Genomic DNA, 18,075 nt, shown 5'->3' on the forward strand with positions numbered 1-18,075 from the left:
CTCCCACAGTCCAAAAACACACGTTGGTAGGATTGGTGACTGAAAATTGTCTGTAGGTGTGAGTGTGTGTTGCCCTGTGAAGGACTGGCGCCCCCTCCAGGGTGTATTCCCGCCTTGCACCCAATGATTCCTGGTTGGCTCTGGACCCACCGTGACCCTGAACTGGATAAGGGTTACAGATAATAAATGAATGATTTTGGGTTTTGTTTACTCCCCTTTTGAAATCTGCACCAAACCCAGTCATATTTCAGTTTAAACAGACGCCTGGGAATAAAACACTGTGCCTTTAAAATGTGTTCATGTTAATGTCCTCCGTTCTGAAACGTGAACCGAGAAGTATTTGAAATCCTGAGATGAAGCATGAAATAAACTTCGCCTTCTCCTTTAAGATGTGTGAATCCTTGACAAGGTTGAAAAGGTCCATTTGCTTCCTGACAGCCGGGAACAGCACAACATTTAATCATTTTCAGCTTGAGTTCCACTCCAGTGATGCAATGAGGAAATGGTCACACCTCATCACTGCTCCGTACTTTACAGGATATTTTAGTTCATTATTAACTCGCAGCAGTCGCTCTGCCGAGTCGATATCAGCGCTCGGGTGGAATTGCTTTTGGAAAACATTAGTGGAAATGAGGGGCAGACACGGAGAGCTGAGATAGACCTTTGAATGTGAGCTGTTTGGTGTGTTGTATTTGTAATGACTTAATAATGGAATGAAAAGGAGAGACTGGAATTAGCAGAACAGCTCTAAATGATAGTGGTCTGTCAACACTACGTCTTAATTTACAACACTTATATAACACTGTGAGTTCAACAAAAAACAACAACATCAATTCATTTATTCATTCACTGAAGCTGCTTCATCCAGATCAGGGTCACGGTGGGTCTGGAGGCCTACACAGAATCATATGGACATAAGGCAGTATCACACACTGGACACAGTAACCACTTCATCACAGGACATCACACACTCACCCAGTCATTCACACACACCTGTGGACAGTGTCACACAGCTAATCTACCTACCAACATGTGTTGTTTGGACTGTGGGAGCAAACCACAGCACCCAGAGGAAAACCCACGCAGACACAGGGAGTACACACCGCACTCCTCACAGACAGTCACCCGGAGGAAACCCACGCAGGCACAGGGAGTACACACCGCACTCCTTACAGACAGTCACCCGGAGGAAACCCACGCAGACACAGGGAGAACACAGCACACTCCTTACAGACAGTCACCCGGAGGAAACCCACGCAGACACAGGGAGAACACAGCACACTCCTTACAGACAGTCACCCGGAGGAAACCCACGCAGACACAGGGAGAACACAGCACACTCCTCACAGACAGTCACCCGGAGGAAACCCACGCAGACACAGGGAGAACACACCACACTCCTCACAGACAGTCACCCGGAGAAAACCCACACAGACACAGGGAGAACACAACACACTCCTCACAGACAGTCACCTGGAGGAAACCCACGCAGACACAGGGAGAACACAACACACTCCTCTCAGACAGTCACCCGGAGAAAACCCACACAGACACAGGGAGAACACAACACACTCCTCTCAGACAGTCACCTGGAGGAAACCCACGCAGACACAGAGAGAACACACCACACTCCTCACAGACAGTCACCCGGAGAAAACCCACACAGACACAGGGAGAACACAACACACTCCTCACAGACAGTCACCTGGAGGAAACCCACGCAGACACAGGGAGAACACAACACACTCCTCTCAGACAGTCACCCGGAGAAAACCCACACAGACACAGGGAGAACACAACACACTCCTCTCAGACAGTCACCTGGAGGAAACCCACGCAGACACAGGGAGAACACACCACACTCCTCTCACACAGTGATGTAAGGAGAGGATCCCACCCAGGACCCAGCGACTCTGGAGGTCTGTGACAGCCACAGAGCCACCATAATAAAAAATAACGTTCTCAGTTCTGTGGCTGTGAAGATCTGACTGCATTCAGCCACTAAACACAAGCTAATGTATGTACTGATGCTGGCTGTCTGCAGGAATGCCACTCTTAATTACATCACTGGAAATGGGTGGAGCTATAGTGCTGTAAGCGGAATTGCAGGTTCATAGTGGTATATCTTAATGGTTGTGACGTGTTGTAGAGATTGCGACACCTGGTTCCTATCACCTCAGTGTAGAAATGTGAAAAATCAGTGGATATATCTTAGCAATATAAACATACTCCTTAACAATAACCAGCGCTGATTACTGTGCTGCTGTTATGTAAAGCTCATAAACCAATTCCCAGCCAAGTTTCAGACTTAGAGGCGTGATATTGATTTTCATTTCCATTCTCTTCCTGACATCTTCTATTTATATTCTGTAAAAACCGGCAGAACACAGATGTGGGAATGGATAAACTGTAAACTGAGTGATGAAAGAGAGAAACGACCTGGGATGAGTGCCCATGGAGAACGGTCTGATAACATGATAAGCCCATCGTCTATAACAATAGCTCTCACCGTTTCCCTGCTTCTCCATTCACCAAATATCTCCAAACACATGCCCTGCTCCGGGTCTGGTTTCAGACCTTTACACTGATCCAGAGACAGCTCTCCTGAGACCGTGGTTATGAAATCTGGGACAGAGTTGGGCTGTGATACTATATGACAGGTGTATATTGATTAATGTACCAAGAACACAGCCGTGCTGACCACTTCAGCTGGAAGGAATTAGCATGAATTAGCATAGGGTTCTTCTGAGTTTAATCATCCGCCAGCAGCTCTCTTCTGACACTCGGGTCACTTTGATACATTTAAGTGATTATTTAATGCACTTTGATGGCACTTTCAACTCTGGCTTCAAAGTGTCACTCTGTCTCTTCGTCCCTTTGTGTCTCTTATCTTCAGAGACGATCACGAACGAGATCACGGTTGGGATTTCTGAATCTCTGGAACATCTTTATTTCCTCTTGCCCAACATCATGCACATGCTTTATCTCTCTCTCACACACAAACACACACACTGCCACTTGCATCATCCTCATGAATGTTAGCAAACTCCCACCTGCTGTCTTTATGCATCCAGGTGTGTGTTCAGACTTGAGACCCATGACACATCAGGAGCAAGTCATAACAAATAGCAAACACCATCAATTAAAGTGAATATTTAGCATTTTATATATTAATTATACTATGTATTGTATGTATTGTCTGTAACCGGCCATCCAATCCAGGGTCCGGAGCCTATCTGGAATCACTGGGCGCAAGGCAGGAACACACCCTGGAGGGGGCGCCAGTCCTACGCAGGGCAACACACACTCACACCTACGGACACTTTTGAGTCGCCAATCCACAAACAATGTGGAAAATGGCTTATTGTTCCTTAAATTCCCAGTGAACCCAACTGCAGTCATTCAGAGAGCTCTGACTTTTCCCAGATCATAGTCGCTTTTGGGCCAGACTGCTGTCACTTTTGGGACTCATGGCTTACAGTTACGGCACTGATAAGAACTATGGGTTGGACGTGAGCCAACTGTCATGACCCGGGCTTGACTTGGGTTAAAGCATGAGTTGTGCCAAATTTCGATTTGGCTCAGATTTGTTCCACACAATCTTGGACGTCTGGCCCATATAAGGGCTGTGGCTGAGTTAAAGCAGCCAGATACACCCTGAGTCAACAAGGTCATTCAATGCAAAATGTGGGTCAAAAGAGGACTGCAGATGTGCCACACACGAGCTAAATATTCATTGCTCTCTGGGTTGCTTCGTTAGTTTTCCACTGGAGCTGTGCAGGGAAGGATAGTGATTACGAACAGTGGGCCTGAAGGTTGTGGGTTCGATTCCTGCTCCGGGTGACTGTCTGTGAGGAGTGTGGTGTGTTCTCCCTGTGTCTGCGTGGGTTTCCTCCGGGTGCTCCGGTTTCCTCCCACAGTCCAAAAACACACGTTGGTAGGTGGATTGGCAACTCAAAAGTGTCCGTAGGTGTGTGTGTGTTGCTCTGTGAAGGACTGGCGCCCCCTCCAGGGTGTATTCCCGTCTTGCGCCCAATGATTCCAGGTAGGCTCTGGACCCACCGCGACCCTGAACTGGATAAGGGTTACAGATCATGAATGAATGAATTATACATTACTACTTTACATTACTACAATACATTACATGAATGAATTAATGAGTGAATATGACCAGTCTTTGCTTTTATACAGAAATATAGAACACATTTACTGAAATATCCGTGATCTAAATCTGTCTGATTCTATCCTTAATCTAATTTAAATTTCATTAATTCAGTATTTAAGATGCTGATGATATCCCAAATCCCATGGATCAACAACGAGAGAAATCCCCCTGAGGCCTTGGAGTGCTGACAGTAAGAACACTTTTCTTTCTGCCAAGACACTTTTCCCATGAGGTTTGACAGTCATAAGAACATTACAGAACAAGGCGGAGAGTTACAGCAGCTCTTCTTTGTGTTCTGATGAATGAGGGACTTGGCAGAGGTCGCTGCTTTTTTTGTTTGAACACGGCAGGGTGAAAGGGCTTTATGTTACAGGAAATGGGAATTGCGAAAGTGAAAGTTAAAGTTAAAGGACGTGGTGTGTATATATAGAGGCATCGCTCCGTGAAATCTGCACTCTGTCTCTGGACACCTGGAGGAACACACATACACACACACTCACACTGAGACAGGACACACACTCAGGCAGGATGCTCAGGAACGGTCTGATGACACACGTGGGTGCTTTGCTGCTCTTTGGCTTGATCGTCTGCAGCTGGAGTTACGCAGGAGGTGAGACACACTCTTTTTATTTTGGGATCAGATTCTGGAATATTACATCAGAAATTATACAGTATATGTGTGTGTGTGTGTGTGTGTGTGTGTTTGATATGATTGATTGCAATATCACAAATTCACCCGACACTGTGCTCTTTGTTTCTTAAAGCTGAAGGAGAAGACTGCTGTTTGGCCACTGCTGACAAGCCTATCCCTCAAAGACTGGTGAAGTCTTTCTACCTGCAGACAGCAGATACAGGCTGCAGAATTCCTGCCACAGTGTGAGTCATAATATACATATTATATATATATATATATATATATATATATATATATATATATATTAAAAAGAGAAAGTGTCCTTCCAGTGAATATCATTTCACGTAAGATAGAAGTAACAAGATCTTATAGTGCCACTGACCTAAAGCACTGATCTTATGAAATATCATAGACTGTTTATAGCGCCCCCTTGTGGAGAGCCTTCAGTCTGCTAAACATGAGTGAGTGAGTTACAGCTCTAGTCTAAGATATCTAAATACATACAGGCAAATAATTATTCATATAATGTGCATGTTATATTTCATATGAAACGTCTTCCAATAGATTATGTATCAGTATCAATACTTTCTGTGCAAATGTATAGGCTACAGTCAATGACCCATTACTACAATCAGTGCATCACTCAATAGACATATCGCCTGCATTGAGGATACACTGCCTTGTCGAATAAGCGTTTTTGCAGTGTTTATTATACACTGGGGTAATACGCGACTGGTTTGTGACGGTTAATTATCATCTTCTTGTCTTAATTTTATATGATTTTTTTTTTTTGTTTGTTTTACAGTTTTACAACAAAAAAGAACAAAAAACTCTGTGCCCCTCTTCCCACCAAGAACAATTGGGTTAAAAAACTGATGGATAAGCTAAATAAAAAATCCAAAAAGACGTCCAAAGGTGAGGCTCTACATTTCTTACAAATCTTCTTAGAAGTGTAATCTGTCCTTTCTGACATAGCGCTTCCCTCACACTCACCTGTGTCTAATCTCTGCAGGTAAAAAGCAGTAGATGAAAACCACCACCCCAACGATGGAGAAAACAGTGTCCAGAGTCCACTCAGAATAGGCTCTCGTTCTGGGGGTGGGCTGGGTCTCAGGGTTAATGTCTAAACGTAACACCACAGCCAAAGGAACAAGTACACATTTAAAGTGCAGTGTGTAAAACCAAGGGGAGGACTTTCCCCTCAGTTGAGCACAAATGGAATACAATAAAAGAGCCCATTTGTTTCCATCTGCTTAAAATGAGCTGTACATTTCTAAATAGGGTCCATGTCTTCGTCCAGAAGAGGCTCTATATTATTGAACCATTTCCAATTAGCCCAGAAGGGGCAAACTAAGCACGGGTTTGGAGGGGGGGAGGGAGGGGGGGGGTGACCAGGGGGTATTTATTTGATTGAAGCCACTAAAACATAAACACTGCAGCTTTAAATATAAATATAATATAATCTCACATATTCTTTTCATTTTGTATTTTCTTTATCGTGTGAAACTGTCATGAAGAATGGACCAATAAAAATGCTCCGAATCTGACTTACAATAAATATCTCTCTGCATTAACTAACACTAGAAGTGAAGGAGGTTTTCACCTGCGCTTGTACAGGTAGCATTTGGGAGACACCTGTAATTGATGTTGCTATGGTGAACCCACCGCTGTGATGTAAGCTGTGAATGCACAAGTGTCTTTGGACTCTTAATAGATGGTTTATTTTACTAACATTTTTTTATAAAATACATTTCCTATGAACCGATGCTTGTATTGTCTGTAAGCCGTGTATTTGTGTTATTAATATGAATAAAGCTTCCTAATGTTTTTATAAGCTGTGTCTTTTGATGTGAAGCTGGGCATTTCTTTCAGAATTTGTTGTAGCATCCATTTTAAAGTATGAATCTGTGTCCGTTTTCACAAGATCAGTCAATTAGTAAATGACCAAGTCTGTGAATACAGGTAATACTGTGAATGAATGAATGAATGAATGAATGAATGAATGGTAGTTACACGTCCACAGCACTTTACTAGACCCCCAAAGTGCTTTATATTCAACCACCAACAATGTGCAGCATCTCCATTATATAACTTTCCAGGAGAAGGAAAAAACCTTCTTAAATTTCAATGAAAATCTTAATTCCAAGTAAGTTCTGAGAATTCCTAGAGGTTCCTTCATTATAAAATGTTTTTAAAAAATCTGAAGAACAAATTCTGTACTAAAAATAAAGCGACAAACCAAACAAACGGAGATACACATTTTTCTTTAGAGAGCGACTATATGTACATTACCAGTCCAAGGTTTGGACACACCTTCTCATCTGTGATTGGTGGAATAGGGCTGTTCACTGTATAGAACTATGTACCAGCCCCTACCTCTACACAAGTTATGAGCTGCATTCCAAAGCCTAGGCTACGTCACAGAAGGCTGTTCCAATGTGAAGGATTCTTTGTACACAGCCGAGAAATGCAGCCTATGTTTTGAGAGATTTGAAGGACGCAACGGATGTATCCTTCGTGGTCCTCAGTTACCCACAATTCTCTGCGCACGTAGGGCGCACTGGAAACAATAAACAAGAAACGGCGAACAACGGACTTCTAGAGTTCGTTTACCTTATAAAATAACTTAATTAAGTGTAAAATAACCAATTGAGTAAAGTATTTGTCTCAATACCATAGTTAAACAAAGCACAATATGTTTCATACTTTAGACTCTTCACAGTAGCCCCCTGTTGCTTTGACGACAGCTTCACACACTCTCTCCGTTCTCTCAGTCGGCTTCATGAGGTCGACACCTGGAACAGTTCTCAGTGAACAGCCGTGGCCTCGTCGAGAGTTAATCTGTAGAACCGCTCCCTTCTGAATGTGTCTGAGACTGTAACTGCGTTCCAAGCCTAGGCTGCAGCCGAGGTAGGACTGTCCTCTGAAGACTCCTTTAAAACCCAATCACTCAAATGGAACCATCTAAGGAGGCTGTGTGGTGACGTCGTCGGAAAGGTCTTATCCGCCTTGAAGCACTAACATGACTAAGTTAAAATAAGTTGTATTTGATTATTAGTATTATCCTGTAAGACAATACTACTAAAAGATATTAAAACACTCATAACATAACATACTACTTATGCTTTCTTTGCTACTGTAATACGCCAATAAGCTTTTTGATTAACACTTTGTTGTTTACTCCATAATTCCATATGTGTTCCTTCATAGTTTTAATGTCTTCCACATTCATTTACTACGTAGAAAATGAAAAAAAACAACAAAGAAAACCATTGAATGAGTAGATGTCCAAACTTTTGACTGGTTCTGTACATTCACAACATGTGGAAAACGACCCAAAACAAAGGAAACCCTCCCTGAGTGGGTGTGTCCAAACATTTGACTGGTACTGTGTATATATATATACATATATAACACGCACACACACACACACACACACAAACACATACACAATAGAAGCCACTCTCTGAATATGCCTTCAGGGAGAGAAAGCACTTCCCTGACTTCAGCAGAGAGAAGGGTCCATTGTTGTGATGACTGAGGTCCTTCACAATCCTCCTGGCCTGGGTCCAGCATCGCATGCTTTAGATGGTCTTCAGGTCAGGAAACTCTGCATGGTTTATATGTTCAGCCGAACGCACAGCCGAGCCTCCCTGTCCTGCTTGGGGCAGACTGTGGTGGGTTGATAGAGACGCTGACGAGCCGTCTTCACCTGGGAGTCAGGGTGGTTTTACCATGTCGCAGTTCTTGGAAAGAGATCCCTCCTTCAAGAACACACAGCTCTATCTAATCTTTCCACAGGCTGGTGCTGGTGGGCTTCATGCCCTTTTTAGCCAATGCTTGACCCTGTGACGTGTTGTTGAATATTGGATACATAGGCGTACAGAACATCTGGGCCACTAGATGTTAGCATTACTGCTGTAGAATGGCAGTGGGAAATGACTGACTGCTCTTTTAAGGGTTAATCTCCTTTTTTTTACTCCACTGAAGGCGTGTGCTGACTCTTTCAGTGAAGAATAAAACACAGTGCAGTGCACATCAAATATCTGACAGAAAAGAAGCTGCTACAAACTGGTGTTTAGACCCCGTCAAACACCCCTCAGAGCTGCCTGTCAGAAACAGACAGGAGAGGGAGCCCCCTGTGGTCAAACTCACCCACGGAGCACACGTGTGTTATAAAAGAGCACCCCCTGCTGGCAAATTAAAAATAATAATATCGTAGGCCAAGAGGACTATCTACATATATTTTTATCATAGATTTCAAACACACACATATACAGTGCCCAGATATACACTGTTTTATTTATTATGTTGGTTCATTTATTATAAAGAGCTTATAGCTTTTTTCATAACATTTTTTAAAGGTCACTGTCTCAGGTCAGTGATTTCTGGGCAATTCTTTTGCTGCTGTAATGGATACCTTGTTCCTAGAAGAGATACACTGCAGTTTAGTGCCCTCTATGGGGCAGATTAGGGTTCGATTCCTAACTCAGGCAACCACACTACATCAGAAAGAGTGGTCCCAGGGAAATGTGTTCCTATAGGTTTATCTATCCGGTCGTGTGTGGACGGTGTTTACTGGTAGGAGCTACAGTAGAGTGAGGAGTGAGGGTAGAGAGGGATAAACAGATAAATTAATGCCTCTCCTCCTTTGTTGTTGTGCAGACTTTCTCCTCCGGCCGGCGGCTAATCTTCACAATCAGCATCAGCTGTGGACCAACTCTCCCCTGAGACACTGCTACTTCTCTCTCTCTCTCTCTCTCTCTCTCTCTCTTCCTTTTTTATCAGTCTTTTTTCTTTATATCTTTCTTTATGCTGATTATATTTATGTCTCTCAAGATTTGCTTTGTATTTTATTCTTTTTCTCTCTATTTTCATTTCATCTTTCACCCTTGTGTTTCTCTCTCTCTCTCTCTCTCTCTCTCTCTCTCTCTCTCTCTCTCTCTCTCTCTCCCTCCAGATGTCCCAGTGCTGTGTGTGTGAATCTACTACAGTGCCTCAGAGCTCTGAATGGGTGAAAGAAGAACAGATGATGCATATGGCAAGACACAACAGTTATGAAACCAAACAGAGGGGAACAGACAAAATGCCACTTTTACTGATTACTGCAGTCTGAGAATGATTCATTCCCCTGAATAGAATCCATAAGAGCACGCATGCGCAAATCACGTGTTGGCATCGGACTCCTGAGGAGGCATGATGTACACATCCACTGATCCCAAAACACAAGAAACGTGGGCGCTCTAAACCATATCAGTCAACCACAGAGGTTTTAAGATTCTATTTTGTGGAGCTATAAAACAAACCGGGTGCCGATGGCTCAGGTGTCTGTCTGGAAAAAAGAATGAAGCTGTAAAGGACACACTGCCTACAGTGAAGCATGGCGGTGGCTCTGTGATGCTCTGTGGCAGCTTTGCTTCCTCTGGCAGTGGAAACCTGCAGCATGTGGAGGGCAAGATTCAACCACACGTCATGCCGTCTGTGAGGAAGCTGAAACTTGGGCCTCAATGGCTCTTCAAACAAAACATTGATCCCAAGCATACCTCAAATCCTTGGCTTGGTTTCAGAGAAAATCCTGGGAGATACTGGAGTTGCCGTCCAAGTGTCATGTATTGAAACCCATAGAAAATCTTTGGTGGGATTTGAAGAAGGGGGTTGCAGCAAAGAGGCAAACACAAGAATATTAGTGAACAGGAGGCATTTGCCCATGAGGAGGGGGCTCAGATTTCTCAGGAATGCTGGTGCAAAACTAACTACTAACTATTTAATGAATGGGTTGAATAATTCTGAGACTGCAGTAGTCATTAAAAGAGGGAAAAAAAGAATTTGGAATAAGCACTTGTTATATATCAGGATTATTTTCTGTTTTGGTCTGCTTCTGTATTTTGGTCGCCTTGTGCTCTGTTACCCTGTCCATCTCCCTTAGCCATGCCCTGCAGCTGTGAGCTGTTAGACAGTCATGTGACCGAACTCACAGGTGTATCCTATTGTCTCGTGTTATTTAAACCTGTAATTGTAGACTTGCTTTTTCAATCTTTGTGATTCTGTCACGGTGCTTTATTATCTTGGTTTCTAGGTTTAAATTAATGGTCTGTCTAAGAGCTCCAGAGTCCCACTCCGAGTGACTGTCTGTGAGGAGTGTGGTGTGTTCTCCCTGTGTCTGCGTGGGTTTCCTCCGGGTGACTGTCTGTGAGGAGTGTGGTGTGTTTTCCCTGTGTCTGTGTGGGTTTCCTCCAGGTGCTCCGTTTTCCTCCCACAGTCCAAAAACACACGTTGTAGGTGGATTGGTGACTCAAGTGTCCATAGGTGTGAGTGAATGTGAGAGTGTGTGTCGTCCTGTGAAGGACTGGCGCTTGATGGCCCACTGATGTGTCTGATTCCCCCATGGGAAAGGTGAGAATCATCATCAGGGTTTTTATCACAGAAAGGGATATTACTAAATAATGAGTGACCCTACACCTTCAAGCTTTTGGTTCTGAAAGGACTTTGTCCAGTTTGGGTCTGAATTAATGGACCCAGAAATGATCCTTCAGCTACAGAGGAGCATCTCTCTCTCCAGTTTAGTTTGTTTTCAACTGTTCTCTGGGTCTCTGCTGCTGTTCTGCTTCTGAGGCTTTAGAGAGAAAACAATAGCTGTCACTAAAATAACTTCAATTCCAGATAAAGGACAGATCCAAACAGGCAAAGTGTGTCCAGTGTTTCTCTCTCTCTCTCTCTCTCTCTCTCTCTCTCTCTCTCTCTCTCTCTCTCTCTCTCTGTGTGTGTGTGTGAAGTGGAAGACTGCAGCTCTGCCTAGCACTTCCTTTATAGCTGCTGCTGAAAGACAGCACTGACCACAGCAGCAATCACTCATTCACTGTCCACTTCAGCTTTCACTGGAGCTTCAGCGCACTGCGGTTCCAGGGCTCTGTTCATGTACTGTTTCTAAATATATATAAATGATGAGTGCTAAATCTGTGCATCCAGTAAAGCTGTGTAGACATATATGGCAACCTCTGGTCAAGTGGCTTGTTTGGTCATAAACACACACAAGACTCAACACATCTGGCATTGTATATGAAATATATCTGAATATCTGGCACCGTATATGAAAGCACAACTACATGAATGCATCTGACATCCCCTTTCCAATCACTGACTTCCCTTTTGTGTCAAAAACATCCATTGGACAGTAGAAGCTCTGAGCACTTGTCATTGCAAATTTGCGTGTGTAGTCTCTAGGACTTCTATGAATATGTTGTTGGGAGCTGTGGAGTCCCAGTAGGGTGACCCAAGATAAACAAGTCTGGAGTGAATATCCAGACAAACAGGAGGCCCCTGGTGTCATGGACCTTGACAGTGGAAGTTGTATGATGCAGAGACACCTGTACCTCTTTGCTTGCCCTGTTTAGATTTAGTGCATCAGAAGATGAGATATTATGTTAATATAGTTAACATAGGCTCAAGTCAGGCTCTTTCTTATCCTGTATAAACTAGTTCTGTTTCTAATTCACTTTCTATCTGCTCTAAAAAGCAGTAGATCATTTACGGTGTGGTTTTCCACAAGGCTGCAGCCTGCAGAGGTGTAGTGGAGGATGGAGAAGTGGATCTAAGGGCAGAAGCAGTGGTTTTATTGATATATCAATACTCTCAGTCATAGAGACACACCGGATTCTTCTGACACTCTGACAAATGGTTTCATTCTCCATTGACTGGGGGTGAGTTTAAAGGTCTCCTCCGTAAAGTCTGCATTTCCACTGAGGTCGCAGCTCCCAGATTGGAACAAATATGGCCACTAAACTTCTGAAGGGTTTATCAGAAAAGCTGTATTGTTACGTGTGAGTGGTCTTTCTCAGTTATGAGAAATGTATGGGGGAGTGAGTATTTATGAGAACTGTATGAGTGAGCGAGTATGTATGAGAACTGTAAGAGCGAGTATGTATGAGAACTGTAAGAGCGAGTATGTATGAGAACTGTATGAGCGAGTATGTATGAGAACTGTAAGAGCGAGTATGTATGAGAACTGTATAAGCGAGTATGTATGAGAACTGTATGAGCGAGTGTGTATGAAAACTGTATAAGCGAGTATGTATGAGAACTGTATGAGCGAGTATGTATGAGAACTGTATAAGTGAGTATGTATGAGAACTGTAAGAGCAAGTATGTATGAGAACTGTATGAGCGAGTATGTATGAGAACTGTATGAGCGAGTATGTATGAGAACTGTATGAGTGAGTATGTTTGAGAACTGTACGAGCGAGAATGTATGAGAACTGTACAAGCGAGTGAGTATGTATGAGAATTGTATGAGTGAGTATGTATTAGAACTGTACGAGTGAGTATGTATGAGAACTGTACGAGCGAGTATGTATGAGAACTGTATGAGCGAGCGAGTATGAATGAGAATTGTACAAGCGAGCGAGTATGTATGAGAACTGTACGAGCGAGCAAGTATGCAAGAGAACTGTACGAGTGAGTATGTATGAGAACTGTATGAGCGAGTATGTATGAGAGCTGTACAAGCGAGTGAATATGTATGAGAATTGTATGAGCGAGTATGTATGAGAACTGTACGAGCGAGCGAGTATGCATGAGAATTGTACAAGCGAGTGAGTATGTATGAGAACTGTACGAGCGAGTGAGTATGTATGAGAACTGTACGAGACAGTATGTATGAGAACTGTACGGGACCGTATGTATGAGAACTGTACGAGCGAGCGAGTATGCAAGAGAACTGTACGAGTGAGTATGTATGAGAACTGTATGAGTGAGTATGTTTGAGAACTGTACGAGCGAGTATGTATGAGAACTGTACGAGCGAGCGAGTATGAATGAGAATTGTACAAGCGAGCGAGTATGTATGAGAACTGTACGAGCGAGCGAGTATGCAAGAGAACTGTACGAGTGAGTATGTATGAGAACTGTATGAGCGAGTATGTATGAGAACTGTACAAGCGAGTGAATATGTATGAGAATTGTATGAGCGAGTATGTATGAGAACTGTACGAGGGAGCGAGTATGCATGAGAATTGTAAAAGCGAGTGAGTATGTATGAGAACTGTACGAGCGAGTGAGTATGTATGAGAACTGTACGAGACAGTATGTATGAGAACTGTATGAGACAGTATGTATGAGAACTGTACGAGCGAGCGAGTATGCAAGAGAACTGTACGAGTATGTATGAGAACTGTATGAGTGAGTATGTTTGAGAACTGTATGAGTGAGAATGTGAGAACTGTACAAGCGAGCGAGTAGGTATGAGAACTGTACGAGCGAACTAGTAGGTATGAGAACTGTACGAGCAAGTGAGTATGTATGAGAACTGTACGAGCGAGTATGTATGAGAAATATACGAGCGAGCGAGTATGAATGAGAATTGTACAAGCGAGCGAGTATGCAAGAGAACTGTACGAGTGAGTATGTATGAGAACTGTATGAGGGAGTATGTTTGAGAACTGTACGAGTGAGAATGTATGAGAACTGTACAAGCGAGTGAATATGTATGAGAATTGTATGAGCGAGTATGTATGAGAACTGTACGAGACAGTATGTATGAGAACTGTACGAGCGAGTATGTATGAGAACTGTACGAGACAGTATGTATGAGAACTGTACGAGCGAGCGAGTATGCAAGAGAACTGTACGAGTGAGTATGTATGAGAACTGTATGAGCGAAAATGTGAGAACTGTACAAGCGAGTGAGTAGGTATGAGAACTGTACGAGACAGTATGTATGAGAACTGTACGAGCGAGTATGTATGAGAACTGTACGAGACAGTATGTATGAGAACTGTACGAGCGAGTATGTATGAGAACTGTACGAGACAGTATGTATGAGAACTGTATAAGCGATTATGTATGAGAACTGTATGAGCGAGTATGTATGAGAACTGTATGAGTGAGTATGTTTGAGAACTGTACGAGCGAGAATGTATGAGAACTGTACAAGCGGGTGAGTATGTATGAGAATTGTATGAGTGAGTATGTATTAGAACTGTACGAGCGAGTATGTATGAGAACTGTACGAGCGAGTATGTATGAGAACTGTACGAGCGAGCGAGTATGAATGAGAATTGTACAAGCGAGCGAGTATGTATGAGAACTGTACGAGCGAGCGAGTATGCAAGAGAACTGTACGAGTGAGTATGTATGAGAACTGTATGAGCGAGTATGTATGAGAACTGTACAAGCGAGTGAATATGTATGAGAATTGTATGAGCGAGTATGTATGAGAACTGTACGAGCGAGCGAGTATGCATGAGAATTGTACAAGCGAGTGAGTATGTATGAGAACTGTACGAGCGAGTGAGTATGTATGAGAACTGTACGAGACAGTATGTATGAGAACTGTACGAGACCGTATGTATGAGAACTGTACGAGCGAGCGAGTATGCAAGAGAACTGTACGAGTGAGTATGTATGAGAACTGTATGAGCGAGTATGTATGAGAACTGTACGAGCGAGCGAGTATGAATGAGAATTGTACAAGCGAGCGAGTATGTATGAGAACTGTACGAGCGAGCGAGTATGCAAGAGAACTGTACGAGTGAGTATGTATGAGAACTGTATGATGGAGTATGTTTGAGAACTGTACGAGCGAGAATGTATGAGAACTGTACAAGCGAGTGAATACGTATGAGAATTGTATGAGCGAGTATGTATGAGAACTGTACGAGCGAGCGAGTATGCATCAGAATTGTACAAGCGAGTGAGTATGTATGAGAACTGTATGAGCGAGCGAGTATGTATGAGAACTGTACGAGCGAGTGAGTATGTATGAGAACTGTACGAGACAGTATGTATGAGAACTGTACGAGACAGTATGTATGAGAACTGTACGAGCGAGCGAGTATGTATGAGAATTGTACAAGCGAGTGAGTATGCATGAGAACTGTACGAGCGAGCGAGTATGTATGAGAACTGTACGAACGAGTATGTATGAGAACTGTACGAGACAGTATGTATGAGAACTGTACGAGACAGTATGTATGAGAACTGTATGAGCGAGCGAGTATGCAAGAGAACTTTACGAGTGAGTATGTATGAGAACTGTATGAGTGAGTATGTTTGAGAACTGTATGAGCGAGAATGTGAGAACTGTACAAGCGAGTGAGTAGGTATGAGAACTGTACGAGCGAACGAGTAGGTATGAGAACTGTACGAGTGAGAATGTATGAGAACTGTACAAGCGAGTGAATATGTATGAGAAATGTATGAGCGAGTATGTATGAGAACTGTACGAGACAGTATGTATGAGAACTGTACGAGCGAGTATGTATGAGAACTGTACGAGACAGTATGTATGAGAACTGTACGAGCGAGCGAGTATGCAAGAGAACTGTACGAGTGAGTATGTATGAGAACTGTATGAGGGAGTATGTTTGAGAACTGTATGAGCGAAAATGTGAGAACTGTACAAGCGAGCGAGTAGGTATGAGAACTGTACGAGCGAACGAGTAGGTATGAGAACTGTACAAGCAAGTGAGTATGTATGAGAACTGTACGAGCGAGTATGTATGAGAACTGTACGAGCGAGCGAGTATGAATGAGAATTGTACGAGCGAGCGAGTATGCAAGAGAACTGTACGAGTGAGTATGTATGAGAACTGTATGAGGGAGTATGTTTGAGAACTGTATGAGTGAGAATGTATGAGAACTGTACAAGCGAGTGAATATGTATGAGAATTGTATGAGCGAGTATGTATGAGAACTGTACGAGCGAGCGAGTATGCATGAGAATTGTACAAGCGAGTGAGTATGTATGAGAACTGTACGAGCGAGTGAGTATGTATGAGAACTGTACGAGCGAGTGAGTATGTATGAGAACTGTACGAGACAGTATGTATGAGAACTGTACGAGACAGTATGTATGAGAACTGTACGAGCGAGCGAGTATGCAAGAGAACTGTACGAGTGAGTATGTATGAGAACTGTATGAGTGAGTATGTTTGAGAACTGTATGAGCGAGAATGTGAGAACTGTACAAGCGAGCGAGTAGGTCTGAGAACTGTACGAGCGAACGAGTAGGTATGAGAACTGTACGAGCAAGTGAGTATGTATGAGAACTGTACGAGCGAGTATGTATGAGAACTGTACGAGTGAATATGTATGTGAGTGACTTACGGCAGTTTAATGAGGTGCTTTTCATCTAGAATGACTAGCATGCCTTCTTAAAAATCTGATAATAATGACCTGTATTTGGAAAACTCCAAAATAATAAATGAGTTGTTTTTGATTTTTTTTACATTCTTTGTCAAAAATAATTAGTTGTTATTTTAATTTCAAGTCACCTTCAGCTGGAACAGAGGGGAAAGTAAATATTAATTAATTTGTGATATTTGCATTCTGTCAAAATTAGGTATTATTTTTCCAAAATAATGTTACAAAGTGTTGGCAGACTGTCAGAAATGAGTGTCTCTGCTAGTAAATCTGCCTAGTTTTACATTCACTTCTTATCAATACTAGCAAACAACCATAACCATGTGTGTGTGTGTGTGTGTGTTGAGAAATCTTTAGGTGGTTCTGTCTGGACACGTGCGAGTGAGCTGAGCTCATTACAGTAGTTGTTATTGTTGAGGAAGGCTGTGTGGCTGTGTTTTGGGTTTAATGGGCGATCATTGTTGGAGCAGCTCTTTAAAGCTTCGTGTTCAGACCTCGTATCTCCCGCTGGCTGAGGGAATGGCGGTGCATGTTGGGAAGCCCCAGCTGACAAGCCAAAGCACCGCATCTCTTATTAACTCTGTTAATCATGTGGAACCTTGTGTCACCAAAGAGCCATGAGCAGACCTTCCCCTGCTGAGCTTCATAATGAGGAATCTATTCACAAGCCAATTAAACTCTCTCCTCAATCCCCCCCCCCCCCCCACACACACACACACACACAAACACACACACACAAACACACATACGCACACACACAAAACAACAGTACCTTTCACAGGATAACATAAAATGCACATTGTAAAATAGTTGTTATTTTGACACCTAGTGGCCTGGACGTCTTCCTGCGCTTGTGCATTCTCCAGTGCTGTGTATCTGTATTTTATGTAAAAATCTGTGTAAATATGTAAAATTTTATGTTCAAAATTCTACTATCACAGCCCTTAACACTACTACTAGTGCTACAGACTGGAAATGACCAGGTGTGATGTCACAAAGGATTGGAAATGACCAGGTGTGATGTCATAATGGACTGGAAAAGACCATGTGTGATGTCATAATGGAGTGAAAATGTCTAGCTGTGATGTCATAAGGGATGGTAGCTGATGGTTCAGGACGATGCCACTGTCTCTGGTGT

At 42.9% G+C, this 18,075-nt stretch overlaps 1 protein-coding gene across 1 annotated transcript; it reads left to right on the forward strand.

Moving 5' to 3' along the window:
• Positions 1–4,589: 4,589 nt before the first annotated feature.
• ccl19b (chemokine (C-C motif) ligand 19b) lies at positions 4,590–6,154 on the forward strand. The gene is made up of 4 exons (XM_066651638.1): positions 4,590–4,775; positions 4,930–5,041; positions 5,605–5,714; positions 5,812–6,154. The coding sequence occupies exons 1-4, from the start codon at positions 4,694–4,696 to the stop codon at positions 5,823–5,825; spliced, it is 318 nt and encodes a 105-aa protein (XP_066507735.1). The 5' UTR covers positions 4,590–4,693; the 3' UTR covers positions 5,826–6,154.
• Positions 6,155–18,075: the final 11,921 nt, after the last annotated feature.

This window comes from Hoplias malabaricus, chromosome 18 (assembly GCF_029633855.1).
Source record: "Hoplias malabaricus isolate fHopMal1 chromosome 18, fHopMal1.hap1, whole genome shotgun sequence".
In the NCBI taxonomy this organism is placed as follows: Eukaryota; Metazoa; Chordata; class Actinopteri; order Characiformes; family Erythrinidae; genus Hoplias; species Hoplias malabaricus.